A 26163-nucleotide genomic window follows, 5' to 3' on the forward strand; every position below is an offset into this window, starting at 1 on the left:
AGCTTCTTCCTACTTGTTATTCTGGTCTCAGCTCCGATGTCACTTCCTCAAGGGAGACTCCCCGTGACCTCTCTGAATAGGCTGGCTGTTTTGCAGCACTAGTCATAGCTGCAAATTTACATTTGGGCTCCACGACACTGAGCTCGGTGACAGAAGCAACTCTTTGGATACTGTATTTGTGTTTCACACTTGTTAAATACCAACACGCACTACTTATGGGACGAAGTAATGCCAATTTGTTTATACCCTGCTTGAACCTGAGTAGGAAGATCACTTCAGCCTACTGGACCTGTTATGACTTCTATATGTTACTGTATTCTTTGTTCATCTAGAGCCTGCCTTCTCCAGTATATTCTCTAAACTGCAGTCAGAATTACCTTTTAAACAAGCAAGTCCAACCGATGAAGCAGCCTGCCTGCCTCCATCTTAGGCCTGAAGATCATCTGACAGTGAAGACCAACTAGGCTCACTCATTCCTGTTTGTGATTAAATCTGCAGTCTCAAGGATTAAACCTGCTGCGCACCCCCTGTAACCTTCACTATAAATGGTTCTGTGTGGCCCAGGGAACAGCAGCCATGCTTGTTTCAAAAAGTTATGACCGTTTTGGAACCCTACCTTGGTTTCTGAAGGTTGTACGGACTACCTGTTGACATGACCGCCTTGTTAAGACCGCCTCGTTAAGACCGCCTTGTTCTGCTTCTGTAACCCTATTTTGCCAAATACCCCATTTGGAAATGACTCTACCCCTGAGCTATAAAAACCGTATCTTCCCCATTTCCAAGGTTGATCTCTTGAAGCCTGCCTTTAGGGAGACAGCCTGGGTACACGAATAAAAAGCTTGCTTTAATTAATTTGGTCGTGATGATTTGGATTGGTGGTCTTTCTCCTTGCACCTCTGGGGTTAACACAACCATTTGTAATCTTTCATTATGTCCAGAAAAGTCCAAACCCTGTAACATGGCCTCCGACCACGTAAACTGCTAAACGACTACTATCCTCTTTCTCCTTAGGGAAACAAAACAAACAAACAAACAAACAAAACCCTGACCAGTCAAGACAGTAGAGTGCCGGATAAAAAGGGATGTCCCAGCATCCGCTAGACTCGGTGCTTCTCAGAGATGTTAGTGGCGCTGTTATCCGATGCAGTGGCATCAAATTCAGTGATTTGAAAGGGTTATATTGTCTTTCCAAAAGCTAAAATTTACTCTTTTAGAAAATGCTGTGTCAGTGTCTATAAAATGTCTAAAATGCTACATTTTCTGTTATAAAATTCTGGGCAATGAAATATAAGTGGGCACCATTTCTTACAGCTTCCTTCCAGGTGAGAACAGACCCCAGGCTGTGCCCTTTTTGCCCATTCTCCACTTCATCTCGTTTTCTGCCTTTTTCAAAGTCACGCTGGCTGATGCCTTGCCAGCCATCCTAAACACAAGGCACGGGCAGGAATGGACATCCGTGCCCTGGATGGCTAAGGAAAACCACCCCAAAGCAGCCTGGTGCTCAGTTACTATGGACCTTCCCCAAGGAGCCCGAGATTTTCAGCTTCTTTGGTATGAGGAAATAAATTTATCTCTTAAGTCATGATCTTTTACTAGCTGTCACACTGAAACCTAATACAGGCTTCAAAGCATTTCACAATCTGACCTTCATCAAGTTTACCTCTCCCTGTATATTTTTAAATCCAACAATTTAGCCAAACCGAGTATTTTAGCTTCTTTAGCCTTCTTCTTCCTCCTCCTCCTCCTCTTCTTCTTCCTCCCCCTCCTCTTCTTCCTCCCCCTCCTCTTCTTCTTCCTCCTTCTTCTCCTCTTCTTCTTCCTCCCCCTCCTCTTCTTCATCCTCTCCTCCTCCTACCTTCTTCTTCCTCTTTTTTTTTTTTTTTTTTTTGCTTATTTTATTTTTGAGACAGTCTCATGAGACCCAGGCTGACCTCAAATAAGCTAGGAAGCCAAAGCTGTCCCCCTGCCTCCACCTCTGAAGTGCAGAGGTTTCAGGGATGAGTCCCACGCCCAGCCCAGCCTTCCCACTTAGTGTTCTAAGGCAGCAGCTTCTCCCCACGGAACCCTTCTCCCTCTGCCTTGCTTGGCTACTTGTGTCCTTTAGATCTCTGCCTAAGAAACCATCTTGCCACTCTCTTTCCTGAGAGCAGAGGAGGACGTGCTCATGCTATGTACTATACTGTACTCTATTTACCTGATTTTCTCCACCAGACAGTAACTCTGTGAAAACAGGAAAGTACTCCATCTTACTCAGGACTCTCTTCCCAATGCCTTGCAGAGATGAAATTCCCAAGTACCTCTTGGCAAAATGGAGTGAATGAGTGATGGAGATATGACACTAGTTAGTTAATGACAGTGGGGTTGGTATCTTTGCAATATGAAGAATGAGGTGAAATGAGTGGTATATTATTATTTATTATTTATACCATATCCTGTTCCCAAAAGAACTTATAGAGGCAGGATAACTGGAAAGTGGAACTCCTAAGAACTTCCCCTCAGAGACACTGGCTTAGGAGACTCTGTGGAAGACAACAGGATCATCTGGGGGCAGGAGGGGACTAAGGAAGCAGTTGCATCTTGTCCCACCTCACCTCTAGAGTCTCACGTGGAAGTCCTACCTCAGAAGAAAAGCACTGTGGGGGCGTGGCAGCAGTATAGCGTTAGCGGTAAAGCAGGGGAGGCTAACTCGCAGGCACACCGTCCACCATCCTTCCCTCCCTTTGGTGCTGAGGTAAGGAAAGTGTCAGGGCTTCTCCAGGCTCTGCGGGGCCTAGGTCTCCTCTCCATGGAGAACAGCCGGACTGCTCAGTCTGTACGAGGCCCACTGCTAGCTGCAGGGTCCAGGCTCTGCCCCTCCGTCATCCCCGTCCTCCTCATCAGACTGTGCCAAGGGAGTGTCTCCTCCTCCATCACTTGGATTTGGACTGCGCAGGTTGGAGGAGTCAGAGGACAAGGAGGAGGTCCGGGATGTGGTCCTGTCAGACGTGGGTACCAGCAGGCTCAGCTCCTCTGGATGGTCATCCACTCCTGCCCAGACAGAAGAGCGGGTCAGGGCCACACACAGGGCTAGAGAACTCAGATATGAATCTGGCCAGAAAAAAGTACAGAGGGCTGGCACGTGTCCAGAATTACTTCCCAGTCAGTGAGGAGCCAGAATTAGAACCTCCAGCCCCTTCCATATCACTGTACCATCTTTTGACATCCCCGGTGTCAAAATCTGAAAGTTCAGGCTCCTCCTCTCATTTCTTCCTGGAGAGCTTTAGGGAAGCCATTTTCCCTACCAAGGACTCTGCTCTTCCTGGGGAAGGGATACCTGCATTTCTAAGTTCTTAGGGTAAAGTCCTAAGAATGTGTATCAAATGTCTGAGAGGCCATGAGGAAATGAGAGGCCATGAGGAAATAAGAGCTATTTGGTTTTTTAGACTGGGCCTTGCTCTGTAGCTGGCTTCAAACTTGGGATCCTCCCTCCTGCCTCTGCTTCCTGAGGGCTGTTATCAGAAGGAGCGACGGACCTAAGGAGCTGTTTAAAATAAGAGTATGAGTCTAACTTGGTAAGCATTCAGGGTCTGGAGCCAGGCAGAGGGTTTGAATATGAGCATTCTACTTCCTGCCTATGTGACTGAACTTCTCTGAGCCTCATTTTCTTTTACTTCTTTTTAATTTTTTCAGTGCTAAAATCAAACTCAAGAGTACTTGCCAGGCAAGCATATTGTGTAAACTGTGCTTCTAAACTCATACCTAGCCCGTAGCTTCTTTAGGAAATGAAGAGCCTACTCCCTACCTTGACACAACATTGGGGTCAAGAGAAAACCTTGTGAGTTCAAATCCCAGCACCTAAATGGCAGCTTGTAACTGTCTGTAACTCCAAGATCCAATACCCTCACCCAGACATACATGCAGGCAGAACACCAATGCACATAAAATAAAAATAAGTTATTAAAATAACTAATATTATAGCCATACATGGTGGTACACATCTTTAATCCCAGCATGCTGGGAGGCAGAGGCAGGTGGATCTCTATGAGTTCAAGGACAGCCAGGGCTACACAGAGAAAGATTGTCTCGAAAAACAAACAAACAAACAAAAAACCAAAAAAAATTGATAGTAATTATGTTAATTCCACAAATATAAAACTTTAAAAGCTAAACTAGCTAGCCACTGCTAGAACTTTGACTGAGGAATCTATACCTCAGTTGCCCCTTAGAGTCAACTTCCCTAGATGAGAGCAGCCAACTGTTTCTCTAGCAAAAACACATACTTCCAACTTCTACTTAAGATTCTTCCCTGGCTCAGACCTACAACCTCTTTCTTTTCTGGCCCAAATATCCAGCTCTGGCCAAATGGTACTCAGATTCCCAAAGCAGAGGACATACCAGACATCTGGGGAGCTGGCGGGGACTCCTCACAAGGCAAGAACACATCTGCTCCATCCTGATCCGCAAGATCAATAAACTCCACTTGCTCCAGTGTGTCCACATTCACTTCCATAGATGAGATGCTACCTATGGGGGCTGCACACAAGGGAGGAGAGCAAACAGACCAGGCTAGAGCTGAGAGATGATCACATGTACCTGAAAGACCCCAAATTGGGCCACAAAAACAGGAAGGGAGCTGGCTCCCAAGATCTGAAAGCCACAAGGACACCTTTCCCAACCTAGCCCAATTCCATTCCTCACAACTTGAAACTTACGTCTTTGTGACTCAAGGTGCAGATGGGACAGGGGGAAGACAAACTCTGTCTCTGGCTGTAAAATGTCCTCAAAGAATTTCTGCCTCTCCCGGAGCCGCAGCTGTTGGCGCTCCAGGGCTGCTCTCGGATTTGGGTCCATGTCAGCCCCTGTGCGGGAAGAGGGTAAGGCAAGCACAGATGTGGGGATGAGAAAGAACGCAGTGGGGGCCTAGGCATATGGAGCCCCTTGACAGCTGGCATCCCAGCAGCACAGCCTCACTTCCAGTCTGGACAGCTCTGGCCTCAGCAGCCTCTTTCGCTTCTGTGAAACAAGACTCAGAAAGGGGCGAGGCTGGCCCTGGTTCCACAAAGGGGATGTCAGTTCCAGGCACCGCAAGAGCCTGTCGTTAATGAAGGCTGCCAATGCTGGCTAACTGCCTACATGCCCTTCTGAGAGACTGGAAGGGGCTGGCCATTTGATGGACCCAGCTCCCCTCTGAAGGCCAGGGAAGAACAGGGCAAGATGGATGAAGTATGGGGCGCTATACCTCTGGTTCTTCCCAGTCCTTACAAAACTCAAAGACTATAGCAAAGTCAATAATACTCCATGCTTCCTGCCCCCCCAAAACACACACACACACACACACCACCACCACAATCCTCATCACCTCCAAACCCTTTCTCTGAGGGCAAAGACCTAACTTCCTGACTTGCCTCTGCCTCTTTCTGGCCCCAGGGGTCCCACCTGAAGGTATCATCCTACCTACCTCAAACACTATCTGACAATATACTTCGGGAAGGAGGGCTGTTTGTAGAGGACTGAGCACCTGTCCTCTGAACTCTCAGAGTTGTCCCCTCCTCTCACACATCTGTTTGGCTTATTTCCCAAGTTAGTAAGTACCAACTAGAAGGGTGGGGACTGAGTACAGTTCAGACCAGGTGTCTAGATTGCCAATACTGAGTTTTGCAGAACACCAGAGCTCTGGGGCCAGCCCTGTGCATTCATCCCCGTTCCTGGTACACTACTGAACCCATGCATCACAGGGAACAGGGGAAGCTCTAGGGTGAGGACCACACTGTCATCCTCCAATAAACCTCATCTGGCCACAGTGTAATCACAGCGCGTGGCCAGGTCCTCGAGTACTGGGGTAGCTCAGGAGGGACCCGAAACTAATGATAGAGGCAGGGCCAAGTCAGTGCCTGGAGCTGATGTGGCTGCCAGCTAGCTAGGGAGAAGGGAGCCGCAGACGCGGACTCCAGAAAGGCTCTTAGAGCTGCCGCCCAGGTCACAACGCTAAAAATACCCAGGGCCCCAGGGGCGGTCTGCGGAGAGGAGAGGGGAGGCGAGCTCGCGAGGGAGCTGCCGCTGACCCGGGGCCACCCGGACACCTCTCTTTTCCCCTCCCCCTGACGTTGTGGTCTTACCAGGCTGAAGGGATTCACAGGGGGGCTGCGGAGCCAATTCCCAGAGCTAGGTAGTTGTTTACACGACCATAGGTACTGGGAAGAGTAGGGCTTTGGAGACGGGAGGCTGACACCGGGAAGGAACCAGGGAAATGGAGAACGAACGCCCTCTGTCCCGGCCCCACCCGCGCCTGAGGAGGCAAGAGGCAAAGAATTCCCTAAAAGGGGACTGGCGCGTGGGCGAAGACGGGGCGGGCGGAGGAGGGCACCCCAAGTTCCCGTGCTGCGGGGGCCCAGTTCGCGGCACCTGAGCCCAACCCCGCATTCCCCCTACCTGCAGCGCCCGCGCCCCGCTGGCTCGCTGGGTGCGCTCCCGACAGGCGGCGGCGGGGGCGTGGGAGCGAGCAGCGCCGGCCGGGTGGGGCTATGCCTGCGGGGTTCCCTGGGGACCGGCGGCCCTGGGAGCCGGGAACGAGGAAGAGGCGGGAGGCGGAAGTGGGGGCGGGGCGGGCACTCGGGGCTGGCGGCGGAGGACAGCTCCTCTGAACGCCGGGACCCGGACTTGCGGGGCGGGCGAAAAGTTCCCGCACGCATCCCTCCTCGCTCCGCCCGCGCGAGGCTGCGCGCGCCCCGAGGCACTTGCGGCACCCCCGCCCGGCGCACAGCTGCTGCGGGCACACGCGCCGGCTCCGGCCCACGCACACTTGATGCTCTCCGACTCCAGAGCAGCGCCCACGCAACGACCACGCGCACGCGCCCGCTGCCCGCCTCACCGCACCTCGATCACCCTGGCCACGGTTACGCGCACACTTCTCCAGAAGGTGCGGGATGGGGAAGCAGGGTCGGCTGCTGCCCAGCGAGTCAAGTGCATGGACCTTGGATTCCCTCAGCTGGCCTAAGGACCACACAGAGCCGCCGCCCTACGGGTCAGCGCACTGGGCGAGTCAGTGCTGGAGGGGATGCGCCGCACCCTACACGCCGGCAGGGAGCCAACACCTCGAGGTGCTCTAGAGATGCCAGACGTCCAGCCAGGCGTAGGTGGGCGGCCCAGTCGGAAACAGCCCCCATTCAGCGTCTCCTGGCTCAAACCAGGGCTAGGAGTGTCCAGTATAGCAGCCCCTGGATGAAGGCTCTGTCGCCTCCCTCCCCATGCCCCATGCCCTTGTCTGGGCTCTGAATACAGCGTGAGGATGAGCCATGACTGGTGTGTGTGTGTGCTTTCCATTAGAAATGTGTGTCGGGGCCAAGCTACCAGGAAATCATCCTTGTCATCTCCCTCTCCTTTGAGACCCACATTAAAATACACCTCCATTTCACAGTCATTTCTGTTCCCACTCTGGCTCAGCCTCCCACAGTATTAGCCTCCTTCAGGGTTTCCTGTGCCCTCTCTTGCCTAACTACATTCTGCACACAGGCCAGCTCAAGAGCACACGTCTCATGTTTTAATGTCCTTTGTTATAATAAAATCTACACTCTGGTATTTTAAGTTTTCCTTTCTTTTCTCCTCTCCTCTCCTCTCCTCTCCTCTCCTCTCCTCTCCTCTCCTCTCCTCTCCTCTCCTCTCCTCTCCTCTCCTCCTTTCCTTTTCCTTTCCTTCCCATTCCTTTCCATAAGGTTTCTTTGCATAGCCCTGCTGTCCTGGTACTTGCTCTGTAGACCAGATTAGCCTCAAAATCCAAGAGGACTCAGATCCCCCTGCTTTTGCCTCCTGACTGTGTCCCTATGCCCAGCTTCAAGTGATCTTGAAAAGCAGGGAAGCGGGAGGGTTGTGTGCAAAGGGTTTTGGGTATGAGAAACATGCACATCTGGGTTTCCCCACAGGGGGACAGTACTCCTGCAATGCCTGAGGCATGGACTCTTCTGTGTGGCTAGGCTGAGAACAGCCCTGTGAAGTAAGCACAGCAAGCTCCCTTCTCATTCATCCAGAAGAGTGCACTAGTCTGTGGGAGGCAATGAATCCCGAGGTTAAGATTACAGCCAGACCCCTTCAGGAGCTGTAAACTACTGCAGCTCCTAACCAGCTCCTAACCCTTCTCTGACTCTTGATCCTGCCTACTAACTAGGGCTGATTAGCCCCTCTCTCTTAGTGTAGGACTTGAGACACACTGGAAATGCTCCATCAACCTTAGCTCTCTAGGTTGGGATGGGTTCTGAGAAAGGGGAAGACTGCATTCTACTATGAACTTAAGCATGGGAGGGGCCCTGACTGTCGGCACTTCTGTGGGAGTTACCGGTGCCTCTGAGGTAAATGTTGTTATGTCCACTTTACAGACGCAGAAACAGAGCTACAGTAGAGGAACTATTGATGTTTTAAGCTCGTCAGTGACAGGGCTGGAACTGGAACCTAGGTAGGCCGCCTCCTGAGATGGCTGCCACCACGGCTCCAAGCATGCTCTCTTATCCTTTTGTAAGTTTCGTTTTTCAAGAAATATAGCAATTAGAGTCTAACTTCTTATTAATGGATAGAGTAGATACTTGGTATCATTTTATACCATAGAAATGAGGCCAACTCTGGATGGCGTACATTGGCTGGAGCTTAGCTCCCAAGGTCACCGACTCTCTCTCACCCTATCTCCTACCCCTGCCCCATTTTCAAACTCATCTCAGGAAGAACAACTCTGGAAAGCAGGCTTTTTAAAGCTAGTCAGGTGCAGGAGAGCAGGGCAAAGTGTAGAGCAGGAGCTCACTCTAACTGACTGGTATTAATCAACTGAGCCAGCCCTACATTATCTTCAATCAAAGCTGATGAAAGATCAGGGTGTCTGTCCCTTTTATTGCCAGATATTTACCAAGGACTGGTTAGAAGAGGGCGATATCCAAGCTAAATTAAGTCATCAAGCTACACTGTGTCATCCAAAAGATTGATCCCAGGTGTCGAGGAATGGACTGGTGAGGGAGTAGAAAAGATCAGTAAGGAGAAGATGGCTGATACTTCTGGCTTCCAGCTGGGATGCAGGCAGCTGGGATACAGGCAGCTGGGAAGAGCATCAATTTCTAAAATTTGTTATACAGTCTTCATAGCTTTTGTCAACCCTCAGAGAATCAAGGTTGCAAAGCAACTAAGGAACGTGAATTCTAAAGGATAGGCGCCTCCATGAAGACGCAGAATGTAGGCCCTGGTTTACTTCTGAGGGGGAATATGAAATCTCCATGCATAAAGGTAAGAAGAATTAGAAGAACTAGTTAACTAAAATGTTTATTGAATCATTAGAGGTTCGCTGTGGCTCAAACGGGCTAAGTCTGCATGAATCCAGAGGACAAAACAGTGATAGAGACAATTCAGTCTCTCACACTAATGGCTTCACACACAACAGCAACTTCCAGGCACAAATAACAGTGCTTGGTGCCTACCATTCTACGTCCTATGTCCATGGATTGGTCAAAGCACAATACACACATGGACATACAAAAACTCTCAAGAATCAAAGTCAGGCTGGATAGTGGTGCACACCAGCACTCAGGAGGCGGACAATGGAATGTCTGAGTTCAAGGCCAGCCTGGTCTTCCCAGAGAGTTCCAGGACAGCCAGGGCTACACAGAGAAACCCTGTCTTGAACAAAACCAAACAAAACCAAAGAGTCAAAGTTATGACTCTTTGTCAAGTAATTAGAAGGACCAGATCTGAGCCCCAGATGCTGCAGCTGTCTGACAGAATTTAAGAGAACAATGATCCATGAAATGTTCTCATGGAAAATGGAGATGACATAAATGAGCAGACTCTTCAGCAGAGAGCAAGAAACTATTGCAGATCATGTGCAACACTAGATACAGACACACCCGAGGTCTGAAGAACACATTAAAGTTCAACACAGGAAGCAAAGGAAGAAACTGGCGAACTTGAAGACAGCGCGACAGAGGCTTCTCAAGACAAAACAGATAAAATAAACAACATCACCACTAGGGCTGGGATATCACTCAAGTAGGGAAGGGCCTGTGTAGAATGCACAAGGCTCTGCATAAAAACAGGGTCTGAGAGCATGTACCTATAATATCAACTCTTGGAGGTGGAGGCAGGAGGGTCAGAAGGTCACCCTTCATCTGCATAGTGAGTTTGAGGCCAGCTTGGGCTACATGCAGCCCTGCCTCAAAAGAAAGAAAAATATCTAGAGTTAAAAAGTAGGCTAGTGTGGTGGCTCACGCCTTTAATCGCAGCACTCTGGAGGCACAGGAGGTAGGTCTCTGAGTTGGAGGCCATTCTGGTCTACAGAGTGAGTTCCAGCACAGGGAGAAACCCTAACTGCTTTGCCTTACTATTCTATTGTGCTCGCTCTCCATCTCTCTCTCTCTCTCTCTCCTCTCTCTCCCTCTCTCTCTCTCTCTCTCTCTCTCTCTCTCTCTCTCTCTCTCTCTCTCTCTCTCTCTCTCTCTGTGTACATGCATGTGAGAATACAAGTGTCAGCTGTGCTTGCTGGTATGTAATACTGTACATGTGTGCCCAGAGGTCAGCCTGAGGGATCTCCCTCCACCACTCACTCACCTTACTTTTGAGACAAGGTCTCTCTCCGGATCTGATCTCACACATTGGCTACCCTGACTAGCAGCAGGGTGGGACTCTGGCCAGCGTCATCACCAGCAGGGTGGGACTCTGGCCAGCCAGCACACCTGGCTTCTACATGGGTGCTGTGAATCCAATTCAGCGCCCCATGCTTGCACAGTAGGTACTTTATTGACTGAGACATCTCCCCAGACCCCACTATCACTATTTTACTATTTGTATCCTATAAAATCAGATTGTATATTTTAATCGTATACAACAAAATTATATACAATAAAACTTCAAAGATTTCCTGTTGAACACTTTAAAAATAAATCACCACTAATCACTCGTGCAGCCCCCTCCTTGAGGAGAGTGTGAGGATTCCAAAGGCCGATTCTCTCAAGAGCTAACTGGAAGTCACTAAGTAGTAGTCCTATGCTCTTTTTGTCTTTTGTGGGGGGGGGGGCGGGGGGGGGGTTCTCTGTGTAACAGCCCTGGCTGTCCTGGAACTTGGCTTTGTAGATCAGGCTGGCCTTGAATTCACAGAGATCTGGCTGCCTCTGGGACACTTGCAAGTGCTGGGACTAAATCCATGCACCACCACGCCCAGCTTCCTATACCTCTGTATGTGTTTTATAAGTTTTGAGTTTTCATAAGACTCATTTTGAGTTAATTTTTATAATTAAGATCTGGGTTAAAGTTCACTGATATATAACAACAATGCAAGGACTTCAATACAACTTAATAAAAAGGTTATCTTCTAACACTGAAGGGCTCCGTAATGCCTTTATGATACATCATAGCTTCCCGGTAACACTTAAAATCTGACAGTGAACCCTGCAGCTTTTCCAAAGCCACACTGTATTTGCCTTTCTTCATACATTTTAAAATTAGATTGTTGATTTCTAAACAGAATTCCATTAGGATTTTGACTCTCTTCTGTTTATTTTGTGAGAGAGTTCTGCAATACAGTCCTAGCTGCCCCAGAACTTGTGGTAATCCTCCTGCCTCTGCCCCCCCTACCCCATTTTTGGCATGTAGGCGGGACAACATACCCTGCTGTGTCCTCAGCTCTCAAGCTCTGTTCTGAACATCCCACCTCTGCATATTCATTTGCAGATTAATTTTTTCAACCTATGTCTGCCAATGGAATTTTGAAGTTCAGGAGCCTTTTCTTGCTGTTAAAAATATTTTTAAATTTACATTTATTTATTTATTTATTTACTTCATACATTTGTCAGAGGACAAGTTACAGGAGCTGACTTTCTTTTTCTACCACATGGGGTTCAGAAATCAAAGTCAGGCTGTCAGGCTTTGTAGCAAGCATCTCTATCCAGAAGCCATCTTGCCAGCCCCCAAATTCTTTTTAAAAATTTGAAATAACTATAGATTCAAAGACAACAGAAAACTCTTGCAGCTCTTCCTTGGTCTGAGAAAGATTTTCTCATCCCTCAAAACTGCCAGGTGTGTTAGGTCGTCAGCACACTGTCCGGACTGCAGTTAGGGCTTTGCTGAGTTAGGGCAGTGCGGGCTGAGAGGTTCTCCAAGATCCGTGACCTCACCACAACACAACCCCTGCATCTACGACTCCGAGAACATCAGGGAAGGGAAGATGGGGACTGTAAGTGCCGAAGCACCAGGAGATCTGCTGTGAGATTGTGACTCCTAGGAATGACAGAAAGATTTACCCATGGCACTTCAACAGCATGGCTGCCTAAGCAAGGTCTGAAGAACTACCACCGCGGTCAGCACACTGACATGGAAAGGGCAAATCTCCCCGTCCAGACTCAAAGACATAAATAAGCAATCCTTACAGTGGGAGAAACGGTCTCCCTAGGAATAAGCTCCCTACAGTTCCACTGGTCAGCCTTGAAATAAGATACTGGCAAGTTGTGTGTAGACTGTATGTTTAGAGCTTTCTTCTCTTTATGTATGTATGTGTATGTATATATATATATGTGTGTGTGTGTATTATAACAATAACAATTTAATAAGAGGCCACGAATTTTAGAGGAGGCAAAGGTGGAGGGGACACAGGAAAACCGAGAAGATGCAATTATAGTTTAATCTCAGAAAAAGTGAAAAGACAAAGTACACAGACACTATGGCGCCTGGAACAGGAGTTCGAGTCTCTTTTCTTTGGGGTGGTGTCAGACACCAAGGCCAAGGTAACTCACTGGAGTTCCAGTTACTTGCTTACGGTTTCAGAGGGTTAGCTCGTTATAGCTGAGAGCTTTACATCCACAGACAACAGAAGAGAGACGCTAGGTAGGCCTGGGGTAGGCTTCTAAAACCTCAAAGCCTACTTCCAGTGACGCAAGCAAGCAAGAAGTATAAGCCTATGGATTCCATGCTCAGTCACACCACCAGAGGTGGCCACTCTAGGCCCCAGTAGGTGACTTTGTACAGATGTGCACATTGGCAGCACTAATTGGACTCAGTGTGTTACAATAGCAGAGTGTTTAAATTGGGAGGGAGACATGTTGGGGACGGAGTGCAGGGTAGTTGAGAGGGAGGGAACGGGGGTGATATGACCACGATACAGTGTACATGTATTAAATCTTCTAGGAAGAAAAGAAGAACTCAGGTGATAGACTGTATGTCTAGAGCTTTCTCCTCTTTATTATTCCAGGGTTACCATCCAAGTCACTCGGTAGGCTTCTCTCCCCATGAAAGCATTTTCCCTGTGGAAACAGGAAGAACAAACCAGGTGGACTGTGGAAAACTGCTCATGAAGCGCTGTCACGGAACAATCTGGTCTCCAGGGTATGAACTGCTCAGGTGACTCTACTTTGAGAAGGCAGACACCTTGAGCAGATAAGGAATGACAGCTTTGACTTAGCTAAGTGTAATGGCTCACACCCAGGGTCCCAGCCTCCTAGCACTCTGGGGGCTAAGGCAGGAGGACTGAAAGTTGGAGACTAGTCTGCACCACAGAGTGAGTTCCAGGCCAGGCTGGGCTACATAGCAAGACCCTGTGTTAAAAAGATTTTTTGAGGCGGGTGGATTTCTGAGTTCGAGGCCAGCCTGGTCTACAGAGTGAGTTCCAGGACTGCCAGGGCTATACAGAGAAACTCTGTCTTGAACCCCCCGCCCCAAATATATATTTTAAAAAAGATGTCTTCATTACAGCCACAGTCAGTGCTATCTTACAAAGCTAAGTAGAGGACCAGCAACTGCGGTCTCTGGTTTTTCTCCAGAGGAGTAGAAAAGTAGAAAGCTCGTCTGCATAAACACCAAAGACAGCTGTTCACTGCAGCTCTGTTCATACCTGCCCAAACCTCAAGTCACCAAAGATGTCCTTTTTAAAAAAGTGTTTATTTTATATATATATATATATATATATATATATATATATACACACACACACACACATATATATATATATATACACACTGTCACTGTCTTCAGACACACCAGAAGAGGGAATTGAATCCCATTACAGATGGTTGTAAGCCACCATGTGGCTGCTGGTAATTGAACTCAGGACCTCTGGAAGAGCAGTCAGTGCTCAACCCCTGAGCCATCTCTCCAGCCCCACAAAAGATGTACTTTAGTAGGCGAGGATAAACTGAGATGCTTACAGAAAATACTATTACTTATCACTAAAAAGAGGTGATCACTCAAGGTATGAAAAGACACGGAGTATGTTTAAATGATATTATTAAAAAAAGCCAATTCAAAATGGCTAGAGAGTGATTTTCTACTTTGATCACAGGACATATGGAAGGCAAAGCTGTAAACTGTAAAGAGGTCAGTGCTTGCCAGGGCTTGGCCGAGAAGGGGGGGATGAATAAAGTGGAGCAGAGGGGATTTTTTTAGAGCAATGAGACAATTCTGTGTGATGTAATATCCAGGACACATTATTAAACATTCATCCAAAGCCATACACTGGACAGTAGCAAGCGGGACCCCACTATGAAGGATGGCCTCCCATGATAAAGCTAACACAACACTCCATGTCTGTCAGAAACTAAGTGGTACTGTTGGTGGAATGCAGAGGCTACTTCCTTAAGGTTAGAAGGTTATGGGACATTTCTGTACATCTACTTATTTTTTTTTCTTTTTGAGACAGGGTCTCACTATGTGTCTCTAGCTGACATGGAACTTGTTATGCAGACTAGGATAGCCTTGAACTCACAGAGAAATCTGTTTCCCAAGTGCTGGGATGAAAGGCCATATCCTGCTACTTAATTTTGATATAAGCCTAAACCTCCTCTAAAAGATAAAATCTTACATGTGTTCTAATAGATGTATAACTAGAAGGGAATGAAATGCAGTCAGGTTGGGCCCAGCACAGAATCTAGCCTTTGTGTGTCAGGCCCAGCCCTCCTGGGGCTTTCCAAAGGTGACTCCAAGGCTCACAGCCTGGCCCCTAAGCACACAGTAGCATAGTACTTACATTGTGTTCACTTTCCCGGGTCCATCCTGCCACACATGGCTTAGAACCTCACTGCATGCCAAAACCCTTTACATTCCCTCTAGTGAGAAGGCCCTGCTCACTCCTTATCCTTTGTCTGGCCAACATTGATATTTCCTTTACTAATCCCTTTAGATTGGGTCAGGGCCCTCATTTACCCTTGTCACAGACAATGCTATATAGTTGTGGGTTTTTTGATTGATTTTGTTTTTAACTTGATTATGACCTATGATCCTGTAGTGGCTATTCCTGGTTGTCAACTTGACTATATTTGGAATGAACTACAATCCAGAATTATCAGTGATCCTTATCTGGAGGCTTGGAGATAGATCTTGAGGCATAGTGGCTAAGGATTCCAGAAGATTAAATCTCTGAGTTCAAGGTCATCTGGGATTAAAGGTGTGGTAGAACACACCTTTAATCTGGGCTACACCTTCTGCTGGAGACAATATATAAGGACATTGGAAGAAGGGAGTCTTGCTCTTGCTCCTCCGCCTGCTTGTTGAGTGAGACTGAGTAACTGCTAGATCCTTGGACTTCCATTCACAGCTACTGTTGACCATTGTTGGGAATTGGACTGCAGACTGTTAAGTCATCAACAAATTCCCTTACTATATAGAGACTATCCCTAAGTGCTGTGACTCTAGAGAACCCTGACTAATACAGATCCTATCAGACACAGTTCTAGGTCCTGGAAAACTTACCAATGAATGAAACAAAAGCTCCCACTCTTGAGAAGTCTACACTCGAGTGGTGCCTTCCCCTTGGCCTATGAGTTTGAGATGCACACAGAAAGGGGGCATGCTCTGCCTACAGGGCTGCTGTCCAAGGTGCCTACCCCAGCGCACACCCCAGCTCCTGAGCTGGCACTGTACGTGATCTGATGGAGCTGATGGAGCTAACAGGCCTCAGAACATCTGCAGTCCGGTACAGTCCACTGGATAAGCCCGTAATGGCAGTAGCAGCAGCAGGATCCCTGAGCAGAGAGAGAGGCCAAGGAACACTGGGATCCACAAAAGAGTGTGCACAAGGGATTGTCTATGACATCTGTCTTCCTTCCTGATTACCCGTTATCTTCCATGAGGCATATCAATGCCCCCAACACACCTTCATAAGACAGATAAAGGATGTATAAGGAAGTCCAGGATGGAGTGGGTTACTAAACTTGACTGGATATCAGACTGGCTGGGCAATGGGGCAGTGCCTGAGAAGCTAATTCTTACAAGCTCTTCGGATTATTCTGATGTAGCCACCCGCACAGCAGGGCTTCAGACAGACCATCGTCCTTTAGGGTGTGCCTCCATCTGTCCTGAGCCACCATAATTTCCTCTTCAACCTCATGTTCTGCTACCACAGCCTCCATTTCTTTCCGGGCTCTGCTCAAATCTCATCTTCTTGATAAATATTTCACAAACCAGACTTCTGCCTTAAAGGGGAAAGTTATGTGTACGTATGTGTGTATCTGCATGTGAATACAGACACCTGTAGAACCAGAGGGCTGGTGGAACCCCCTGAAACTGTGGTTACAGTTGGATGTGAGCTGTTCCACATTAGGTGCTGGGAACTGTTAGGTCGGTCCTCTGTAGGAGACGGGCTTTTAACCACTGAGCAATCTCTCTAGACTGGTTCTTGTTTTGTCTGAGAGATAGTGTCTCTGTGTGTAGTTAGGCTGGTCTTGAACTGATCCTCCTGCCCCAGGCTCCCAAGTGCTGGCTTCCAGGCTTATACAATCACACTTCTTAACACAGCAGACCCCTCCCTTTACCTTTCTTATCCCCTCCCCCTGTTTACTTTGATCCAAACACTTAGCTCCTTCTGCTGTAAATGACAAGGTAAGTCTGACTCGTAGGCTCAGGGAAGTCTACTCCTCCATTTGAGAATCTCTGCAGGCTTGTTCCAAAATGCAGCCACCACCAAAGGTTAAGTGACTAAAGTTATAATTACATGAGTGACACTGAGCATATAAAGGTAAAGTGCACCCGCTTGTCCTTTTCTAACCTGAAACGCCATCATTTGTATGTCTCCCCGAGAGTCTTTACCCTGTAGACTTGCATAGATATGATGCATAAAGGCATGTTCCTGAATAGTTTTTCTCTACCCTAAGTCCAGTGACACCAACTGGTGAGCTGAAATTAACTTCAATAGGAGCAGTTCACAGGAGAGGTAAGCATGACGAACTGGGTTTAAAAGTATTGTTTCATTGATTTGTCCCTGGTTGGCATGGTCCAAATTCAGCTCATCTGTTGTATTTATAGTTTTCTTGCATTAAAACCATGCCCACTCACATACTATCTGTGGCTGCTTTATACAGAACCAAGGTAGGCAGTTACAGCTATAGCTGAAAAGTCCCACAGTAGCAGCCCTTCACAGAAGACAGTTCCTGGCAACTGGTCTGTCCTTAAGTAATAGAAGCTGGGCTGGGGTGGCGCACGCCTTTAATCCCAGCACTTGGAGGTAGAGGCAGGTGGATCTCTATGAATTTGAGGCCAGCCTGGTCTACAGAGCAAATTCCAGAACAGCCAGGGCTGCCCAGAGAACCCCTGACTTGAAAGTTTAAAAGAATAAAAGAAAGAAAAGAAAATCCTAGAGAAAACGTTAGCTATGCAAAGCCAGTCAGGTCATGGAGGGAGAGAGATTTCAAAGTCTCTCTTATTGTTTCATAGTTTCTGCTATTTCATATTTTTGTTTTCTCGCCCTCTAGTTTGAATAGAAATTCCAATCCTTATGATGGAATCCGCATTTGTTTAGACATGATCACATGCTGGCCAGGGATAGAAAGAAGACTTAAACAAAATTCAAGGAAAGTGTAAGTACGTTGGGAGAGAAAACTAAGGGAGAGCTAAGCAAAGGAACTAAGACAGCTCTCTGAGTTTGAGGCTAGCCTGGGCAACATAGCAAGACAATTATTTCAAAAACAAAATTGACAGCTCTGTGCTTAGAAACACACTCCACTCTTACGAAAGATCCAAGTTTGCCTCCCAACACCCAAGCACCATAACCGCCTAGAGCTCTAACTCCTAGGGACAGCACTCTCTCTGGCCTCTGCAAGCACCCCTACACACACACACACACACACACACACACACACACACACACACACACACCATATAAATAAAAATAAATTACTAATTAAAACCCAAAACAGGCTGGATGTGGTGGTGCATGGCTTTAATCCCAGCCCTTAAACAATAGAGGCAGGCAGATCTCTTGTGAGTTCAAGATCATCCTGGTCTACAAAGAGAGTTCTAGGACAGCCAGGGCTCTGTCACACCAAGACACCCTGTCTCCAAAACCCAAAACCAAAGTCAAACAAAAGAATAGTAACTGAACAATAAAATTTATAATAAGAGCATTATAAGATTATTTTTAGATTTCTATCAGTAAAATTTATAATACACACATATACTATTTGAGGGATACTTGTCTCCACTACAGTGTAAGCCAGTCTACAGCCATACCACCTAAACTGTGCCTGATTTCAACTGAATATAAGCTCATTTTATTCTAGGAATTATACAGAGAAAAGAAGGTCACAGGTGCCAGTCAACATATGTGGCCTGGATAGAGACGGGCAGTTTGGGAACTCCCCTTTTCATGGATTGACTTTTCGGACCTACATCATGTTCTCGGCTCTACCAGCAACCAGTCATGTGAACTTGTAAACTATATAACCTTTAAAAATCTTAGCTTCATTTAAAAAGAGGGGTCCATCTTCTTATCTTATAGGGAGGTCATGATCATATTCACCACCTGCCTCATACTGAGCTTCTCCACAGATGGGTGTGGCCTCTTGCCCCTTCACCCTTTACCCCTGGAGACACAGTCCTGATGCTGTCGCACATTTCAGTGATGTCACAGCTCCCCTGCCTGGCAGCTCCAGCACCATCCTATGTTACTCAGCCGAGCGCTGCAGTGCGAGGAGCAGGGTGCAGGCAGCACTGGTCCAGTCTTGCTCCTACAGCCCCAGCATGAGTCCATCTACAAAGAAGAGGCCGAGAGATAAAGTGCCTTCTAAGGTCAGACCTTGTCCTGGAGCCCCAGCAGGCCCCATAAAAGGGGTCTAATCAGAGAATCCAGCCACAGCAAAGACAGTCTCTCCAGCCATGTGGGAAGGGGAAAGGGGAAGGAGAAATAGAGGCCGGTAGAGCTAAAACTCTCTCAGTTCTGTTCCAAACCCAAAACACCAAGATTCCAGTCTAGGACTGCTCAGACTGTACTCAAACAGGAAAGGCACAATACAGGAACTCGAGGGGATTCCCCTATACTAGCTCGCTCTCTTTCTTCCTACCCCTCAGACACAAGATGAGAAACTGCAGGACAAGATAACCCAGCATGTGAGCAAAGTGATTGAGCGGAACCGACTTAAAATGGTGAGATGTTCTATTTTAGCCCCTGCTTAGGGAAGCCAACCCCCATCTGAAGTGCCACCCCCAGGTGCTAGACCCGGTGAGCCATGGGAGCCAGCAGACTCATCCCTGGGCTGAGCCAAGCAACAGACGGGATGAAGGGCTCCCCTGGGAGATCTGGAGACCTCTTTCCGGTTTCTTGACCCTGACAGGTATTAAAAAACTTGTCCCTCTTGAAGCTATTCAAGAGCTCAAATAGCCGGATCCAGGAACTCCATAAGCTGGCCAGAAGGTGCTGGAATTCAATGCTCAGAGTTCCAAAGATCCTGCAAATCTCTTCTAGGTAAGCTTGCCCACACCCCCTCCTTATATACTCACAAAATGGACCCAATGGCTATCTTTCCCAGGAACAGAAACTTAGTAAAGGATTGGAAACAGTGGCCCTCTTTATAGAAGGGCTCTGTGCAACAGGTATTCACTCAAGCTATTTTACTGATAGGGCCTGAAGCTCAGGAAGTGAAGTGATTTAGCTTGGCCAGCTGAATTGATAATTGGTAGAGTACCTGTCTGAAGTCATTCCTACCTCATAGCAAAACTGTAGCTGTAACAGCGATCAGTCACCTAGTGAGGCGGCGAAGGGCCCACTGGTCACTGGGGTACTGAGTGTGCATGTGCTGGGGAGCTTTCTCTGCTTCCTCCTCTCCCTGGCAGCCTCGCCCAGAGACTCACTCACAGACTGCCCTCTGAATCTGATGACCCATGCTCTTGCTTACTCTAGAATTTGAAGAACAAGTGTGTAAGTGTCCGCTCTCTGCTTGGCATGTTACACATGCACCTACTTAGTTCCTTCTTCACAACAATCCTACGTGTGCCCCATTTTTATGATGGAGACCCAGGGCTCTGGGAGGTTACATGTCTCACCTCATCTGTATGATCAGAGTCCAGCATGTCTGTCTCCAAAGACTGCTGCAGTCTGCTGCGGCTCCACTGCTTCCTACTTGGCAGATCCTGAGAGCCGCCATCCACTGGCATCGCTCTCATCAGCTAGGATGAGCTAGTGTGGGGTTTTGCCCAGCTGGCACAGTACTCCTGAGGAAATCTCCTTTCTGGTAAGAGAGAGAGAGAGAGAGAGAGAGAGAGAGAGAGAGAGAGAGAGAGAGAGAGAGAGAGAGAGAGAGAGAGAATATATTTCTGACTGTTAATTCCTTCCTGAGGCTCTTTCTTTAATGTGGCCTCCCAGATACAGGTGACCGGGAAGCCCAGAACCACCTGGCTCAGGGTGACAGAACACCATGGTTCTGAAAACACAGAAACATCTCTTAAAAACAGTTGTCCCTAACTAACCCTCAATGTGAGGGGCATCTTACCTTCACCCTGCCTTCTACCCAAGGCAGGTGAGGGTACTGGAGAAGGCTCCTCGGAATGCCATGATTTCTCAGAATATAATTTGAAAGGAACACTGGACAGGCTTCCCTCTCAGTTGAGACAGAAGCCTAGCATAGTGGCAGGTGCCAACAACATACTATCCTTAGGCTCCTGCTATCTGACTTCCCGAGGTCTCACATCCATTCTGCCCATACTACTCTTACACCACACCCAGGCTCCAGAGACATTTCTTTTCAGTCTGGTTCAGGGAGCCTGGTAGAGCTAGAACTCTACATAGCAACCACCTCAGGGCTGGGTTGGAAGGACCCTGTTAGCCCTGATCTGCTAATGGTCTTTCTTCTCCCTGCCAGGGACAAGGACAAAGTGAAACAAAATAATATAAAGTTCCAAGAGATTAGGGTCCTTGAAATGAGACCAAATTCTAAGAAGGCAGAGTCCGTAAAGGAACCCAAGCAAAAAACATCCAAAAAGTGGAAGCCCAAGCAAGGATCTAAGGGGTCACCTGCAGCCGTGACATGGAGAAAAAAGCAGGAAATATTTAAAGTCTCCAAGGTATCAAAGAGTGGTGGCTTGCAAACCAGGGCCCAGAAGAGGAAGACCTACGTTAAGAAGCCCCGAGTTGTCTTCTTAAAGACCTACCATCACAGTACTACCATGGGGAAGATGAAGGCACTGGATATAACTGACCAGTTGGTCTGGTTTGAGGGGCTTCCCACACGCATACACATCCCAGGGCGCCGGATCATGTGTAGATCGTCTACCTACCGGTGCCTCAAGCGCTCCTGCACCCGTTTCTGCTGTGCATCACTCTGAGCTGCCTACGCACCATCCACACTAGGTAAGTGTGACACCACCTCAGCCAGGCTCATGCTCGGGGCTGTGGGTCTTGGTGAGTGTGGTTGGCAGTACTGGGAGACTCCATCTCCAGAGAGGGGAAGCAGGCCACACAGCAGGCTAATAGCTGGGCTGAGGTTACATCTCGGTCTGACTCTGAGCTCCAGGAAAGGTACAATGGAATTGAGACCTGATATGCACCATCTCAAATGAGGAGGCCTCAGGAGAGTGGAAACCGCTCTGTCTCTGAAGCTCAATTGATGTTTAAACCTAGGGAGAAGGAGCCACACTGGGCTTTATTGCGTCACTTCCCTTTAGAATCAACTCTGATTTATTCACATTTTAAATAAGACTTATGCTAAAAAGAAAGTTCTTAAAGCAAAGACAAGAAACTCTCCCCTTCACTGGTTGAGGTTCCCATGAATGGAAGAGGCTGACCTTGTCATGAAGTCCACATTAATGTGTTTCCTTTTGGTAAAACCAGAGAGCTCCAATTTGCCACAAAAAAAAAAAAACACAAAGCGCCCAGGCCCTGTGCTTGCTCATCGAATAACAGCGCCCTCTAGGGGCGGTTCTCATAACTAACAGGATGCTCTGCTTTCAGGTGGTGTGTAACCCTGGATGGGACTTGAATTGTAAGAAGTAGAGATCGTGCTATCAGCTTAGTGGAAGGGATAGGCAAGAAAGTCGCAAGTCTACAAATAAAATCTCCCCTATGGCACTACTGGCTCTGCCTATCTGAGGCTGACATCACATAAACATGGAGCAAAGGTTTCCTGGGGAGGTGCAGGGGAGGAGGGTGGGTGTGTATGTGTCTTGAGTCGGCTATCCTCCTCCATCCCACGGCTCGTAAGGTCATTTTGTAAAACCAGAACAGAAAATCTACCAAGCTGTGTCCTTCAGCCTCCCCTAACTCCCCCACAAGGTGGCCCCTTTGAGCAGTGCACACTTCCTCTATGAAGTCAGAGCCCACTTGTCTCCTGGGTACAGGTACCTCATAATGGTCCTGCGACCCAAGGAGCAGCAGAGACTTGTATGCCTCTACAGCAGGTGACTCTCACCCAGGCTTGCTCAGAGAGGAGTCACCAGAGCAAAGTTACCCTCATTCTCCTGGCTTCTCTCCATTCTACTTTCCTAAGGGGAGAAGTCACACGGACTTGGCCCACAGTCTTCCCAGAATCCAGCTCCCCATAGATTATCAGTGCTTGTGGTGTCAATAACTGGGCCTCCTTGGTCACAGATTATGGATCCTGTCCAACCACTCTAACCTTAGTCAAAGATCATGGGAAAACCAGGACAGGTAGGGTAGGCAAGTATCCTACAGCTGAGGTCTAACACAGGTTCACTCTTGAGCCAGGCCCTGGCCAACTTGATCTCATCTCTGTCACCAGTTGTCAGCAGGAACCATAGGCCTTGTACACACAGCTGGGGAGAGTCAAAGGGTCCCAGGTCTCCTCCCTGGAGCTGGCTTCCATGAGTGTGCCTGCCCTCAGGTGAGGCACCAAAGGGCAGGTCCTTCCACAGAGCCCTCTGGGAGGAGAAGGATGGAGGTCGGCCTCACTTGCTCTCACACTGCTGCTCCCTTCTGGGCCTGGCACTGCCATCTGTATTGGAGAGACAGCCTGAGAACATGGACCGGCCAGAGCCCACATGGCATCGGGAGTATCCCACTACACTGCTGTTTCTTAGAGGTGGAGCCCAAGGGCATCTGAGCATCTGTGGCCCTCCTGTGTATCACCGCCCCTACCGCTTCCCGGGACCCTCCTCCCCAGTTGCTCTTCTCCAGCTGTTTTCCTGCTCAGTGGTCTCCATTTTGGGTCCCATCAACCTTGGTAAATAACCTCTGTTCAATCTCTTCCCAACCTCCTGTTTTATTAACCTGTGACCTCAGACCAGCATCTTTCAGTAGGTGCTCAGGGCACAAGCTCTGTCTTCATGGCATCCAGTTCTGAGAGGGACTCGGGTACAGGCTCCAGTGGAGAAGGCCTGACCAAGGTTGACATGCTGCAGTCTGTGCCCAGGAGGAGTTAGGCTGAGGCCTATGTGCAGAGGCTGAGGTCCACCACCGCCAAGGGGAAGAAGGGCATGGTGAAAGGCACAACTTCTGCCTCCAACATAACTTCTTCCAACATGGCCATGTCCCCAAGCCCTGGACATTTGTGACTGCCATCTGCTTACATTCTACTGCCTCCTTCCCTGTATTTAACTACTTAAGGTTTGGTAAGATCCACTATTTGAGAAAAGAGTATCCCAGAAATGGTGTTGAACTTACTCTGTAGAGCAGGCTGGCCCCCCATTCCAGATCCGCCTGCCTCTGCCATCCGGGTGCCGGGACTGAAGGTGTGCGCCTCCACATCTCACTATTTCAATTGTTTCTGTTTGTTTTTTTAAGGGACACTAGCTGGGAGAGGTGGGGCCTTTAATCCCAGCATTGGGGAAACAGAGCTAGAGGGATCCCCATGAGTCCCAGGCTACCCTGGTTTATATAGATAGCACTTGCCAAGTCTACACACTGAGACCTTGTCTCAAAGGGGGGGGGGGGCGGTACCACTAACACCCATCTGGAGGTTCTGAAGTAAATGAAGCTTATGTGGAAGGTCAGTTTGTGGGGTGCTGAAGGACTTTAGACTCCCCCAAGCTTCCTTCACAGTTCCATTCCCTAACATCCCAGGCTTGGTCCTGCTTCTCCCTTGTGAGCTGCTAATTGGCTGCCAATAAGGAACTAGCTGTCGGTTTCCTAACATACCCCAGTTATCTGGATCACGCTTGGAACGGGAGTTGTGTGGTGTGGAGCTGAATTGTTAACACCTTCGTTGTAGTCCCCCTCTCCGTGGATTAAGTGAGAATATTCATGAGCAGGGGGAGGCAGACTGGTAAAAAGAGTCTCTTCTATAAAATGGGTATGCAGGAGGGAGCCTGCTAACTTTTATAATCATTGGTCATTGCCTACTTTCCAGATCTGTGCTACATGTGGGATCTCATGAAATTCTCACAATAATCTAAAGAAGTTGAGTACAATCTGCCCTCCACGGTCCTGAGCCCTGCATACATACATGGATTCATCCAGCTGTAGATGGGAAATACTTGATAAAGATGTCCCTCCACACTAAGTATGTTGGCTTTCCTTGTACCCTGAACAATACTGCATGCCCACCTCCCCACCACACTGCACCATTTGAAGCATGAAAGAATGTATATAGTTAACATGGAAACACTCCAGTACTGTCTTTTGCAGGGGTTGGGGTTAGAGTGTGAGATACAATCGCACTCCAGGGGCTGGTGAGATGGCTCAGTAGGTAAGAGCACCCGACTGTTCTTCCAAAGGTCCAAAGTTCAAATCCCAGTAACCACATGGTGGCTCATAACCACCCGTAATGAGATCTGATGCCCTCTTCTGGTGTGTCTGAAGACAGCTACAGTGTACTTACATATAATAAAAAAATAAATAAATAATCGCACTCCAGCCAAGCTGGCCTCTACTCAGTCACCCCATGCAGCTTCCTAGTCCTCCAGACGGCAGGTCCCACTGAGTAGGATGTGCCAGGACACTCGGCTCCCACGCCCCTCTCCTGCCACAACAGTTTCCCTTAGCTCTTGTCACTCTCCTACAAGCTGTGATGTTTGGTCTCTGACTGCCCTTTGGTCAGAAGAAGGAAGTCACCCCAAAGCCACAGAGGAGAGCCCCAGAAACTCAGCTTCCAGGAGAGCCTTTATGAGTCATGATTCCTTCAGGACTTAGGAGGACCTGGGGCCTTCCCTCAAACCCCTCCCTCCAAGATGTCTGCCAGTGCAGTCTGACTTCCATGTAGTCTTTCTAGGGGCTGCCTAGAAAGAGGAGCTAGGTCTCCTCTAAGCCATACTCCACCCCACCTCACCTGTCTTTTGGGGTTAACTGTTTTGAGCGGCAAGTGCACAAGTCTCCACATGTCTCTTGAATTCAGGTGTGAGGCAGAGTGAAGGGAGAGGCAGGGTCAAGACTTCAGGTCTCCAGAGGAGGTATGTTCATTCACCAGGAAGCCAGAGGTAGGTCTGTTTTAGACTGCAGCCTTCATCCTCTGGAAAGACACACATGGCATGCGTTCCTCTGTCACTTGTTAAGCTGTGGTCCTTGTACACCGCCTGCGCATTTTTCATGACTAGCTTGTTATGCTTTTAAAACTCTGTTCAGCCTAATCTAGAGTGATAGTTCGGTCTGAAGGCCTGGCTATAAGGTTATATAGACTGCTGGGCCAATCAGAATTTACATATCCTAATCTCTGCCCTCTGCGCAAGAGTGCAATGTCACCTCCAGAGCCCAAATTCCAAGGCTGACAAGCTCGTTTCCTTATCTGTAAAATACGGATGATGGGACTTCCAACTGAAGTTGTCACATGAGAAGAGGCAAGTCCCTGGCCCACTACTAGACACTTGTTAAGCACCCCGTGGATGCATTTATATTAAGATGATGCGCTGTCACTGCTACTGAAGCCTGGAAGTCATCTCTCTAAACCATTCGCATTGTTGCTTCAGAAACCGCACACATCTCGCATGCATATGGTGTCTGTACAGGTTGAGTGTGGGTATGCACACATGTGGGGCCCAGAGCAGGATATGGAATTTACACCCCACCCCACTCCCTGCCTACTA

At 48.3% G+C, this 26163-nt stretch overlaps 2 protein-coding genes across 6 annotated transcripts; one reads left to right on the forward strand and one right to left on the reverse strand.

Moving 5' to 3' along the window:
• Positions 1–1950: 1950 nt before the first annotated feature.
• Dbndd2 (dysbindin domain containing 2) lies at positions 1951–25591 on the reverse strand. Of its 4 annotated transcripts, XM_029474010.2 has the most exons (5): positions 25413–25591; positions 20239–20423; positions 4692–4838; positions 4375–4512; positions 1951–3027 (listed from the first exon to the last, which is right to left on the reverse strand). In XM_029474010.2, exons 3-5 carry the CDS (start codon positions 4828–4830, stop codon positions 2828–2830), a joined length of 477 nt encoding a protein of 158 aa, XP_029329870.1. In that variant the 5' UTR covers positions 4831–4838; positions 20239–20423; positions 25413–25591; the 3' UTR covers positions 1951–2827. The 4 variants fall into 4 exon arrangements, with proteins under 4 accessions (XP_029329870.1, XP_029329871.1, XP_021004939.1 ...); XM_029474011.2 differs by lacking the exons at positions 20239–20423; positions 25413–25591 and adding an exon at positions 6853–6874; XM_021149280.3 differs by lacking the exons at positions 20239–20423; positions 25413–25591 and adding an exon at positions 6096–6364.
• Positions 18904–24556, forward strand: Tp53tg5 (TP53 target 5). Of its 2 annotated transcripts, none has more exons than XM_021149255.3 (5): positions 18904–18987; positions 19267–19341; positions 19530–19660; positions 21054–21541; positions 24495–24556. In XM_021149255.3, exons 1-4 carry the CDS (start codon positions 18940–18942, stop codon positions 21514–21516), a joined length of 717 nt encoding a protein of 238 aa, XP_021004914.2. In that variant the 5' UTR covers positions 18904–18939; the 3' UTR covers positions 21517–21541; positions 24495–24556. The 2 variants fall into 2 exon arrangements, with proteins under 2 accessions (XP_021004914.2, XP_021004906.2); XM_021149247.3 differs by lacking the exon at positions 24495–24556 and adding an exon at positions 22142–22203.
• Positions 25592–26163: the final 572 nt, after the last annotated feature.

The sequence above is a fragment of the Mus caroli genome, unplaced genomic scaffold (genome assembly GCF_978045245.1).
Source record: "Mus caroli unplaced genomic scaffold, Mus_caroli_1 scaffold_2, whole genome shotgun sequence".
Taxonomy (NCBI): domain Eukaryota; kingdom Metazoa; phylum Chordata; class Mammalia; order Rodentia; family Muridae; genus Mus; species Mus caroli.

Bases quoted from the DNA above. Each gene is read 5' to 3' on its own strand.
- Dbndd2 (XM_029474010.2), bottom strand. From the start codon at position 4,830: ATGGACCCAAATCCGAGAGCAGCCCTGGAGCGCCAACAGCTGCGGCTC. The intron at 4,513-4,691 runs GTAAGTTTCAAG...CCTTGTGTGCAG, and splicing joins GCACCTTGAGTCACAAAGAC to CCCCCATAGGTAGCATCTCA. The intron at 3,028-4,374 runs GTATGTCCTCTG...CTGTCTGGGCAG, and splicing joins GCCAGCTCCCCAGATGTCTG to GAGTGGATGACCATCCAGAG.
- Tp53tg5 (XM_021149255.3), top strand. From the start codon at position 18,940: ATGAGTCCATCTACAAAGAAGAGGCCGAGAGATAAAGTGCCTTCTAAG. The intron at 18,988-19,266 runs GTCAGACCTTGT...CCTACCCCTCAG, and splicing joins GAGATAAAGTGCCTTCTAAG to ACACAAGATGAGAAACTGCA. The intron at 19,661-21,053 runs GTAAGCTTGCCC...TCTCCCTGCCAG, and splicing joins ATCCTGCAAATCTCTTCTAG to GGACAAGGACAAAGTGAAAC.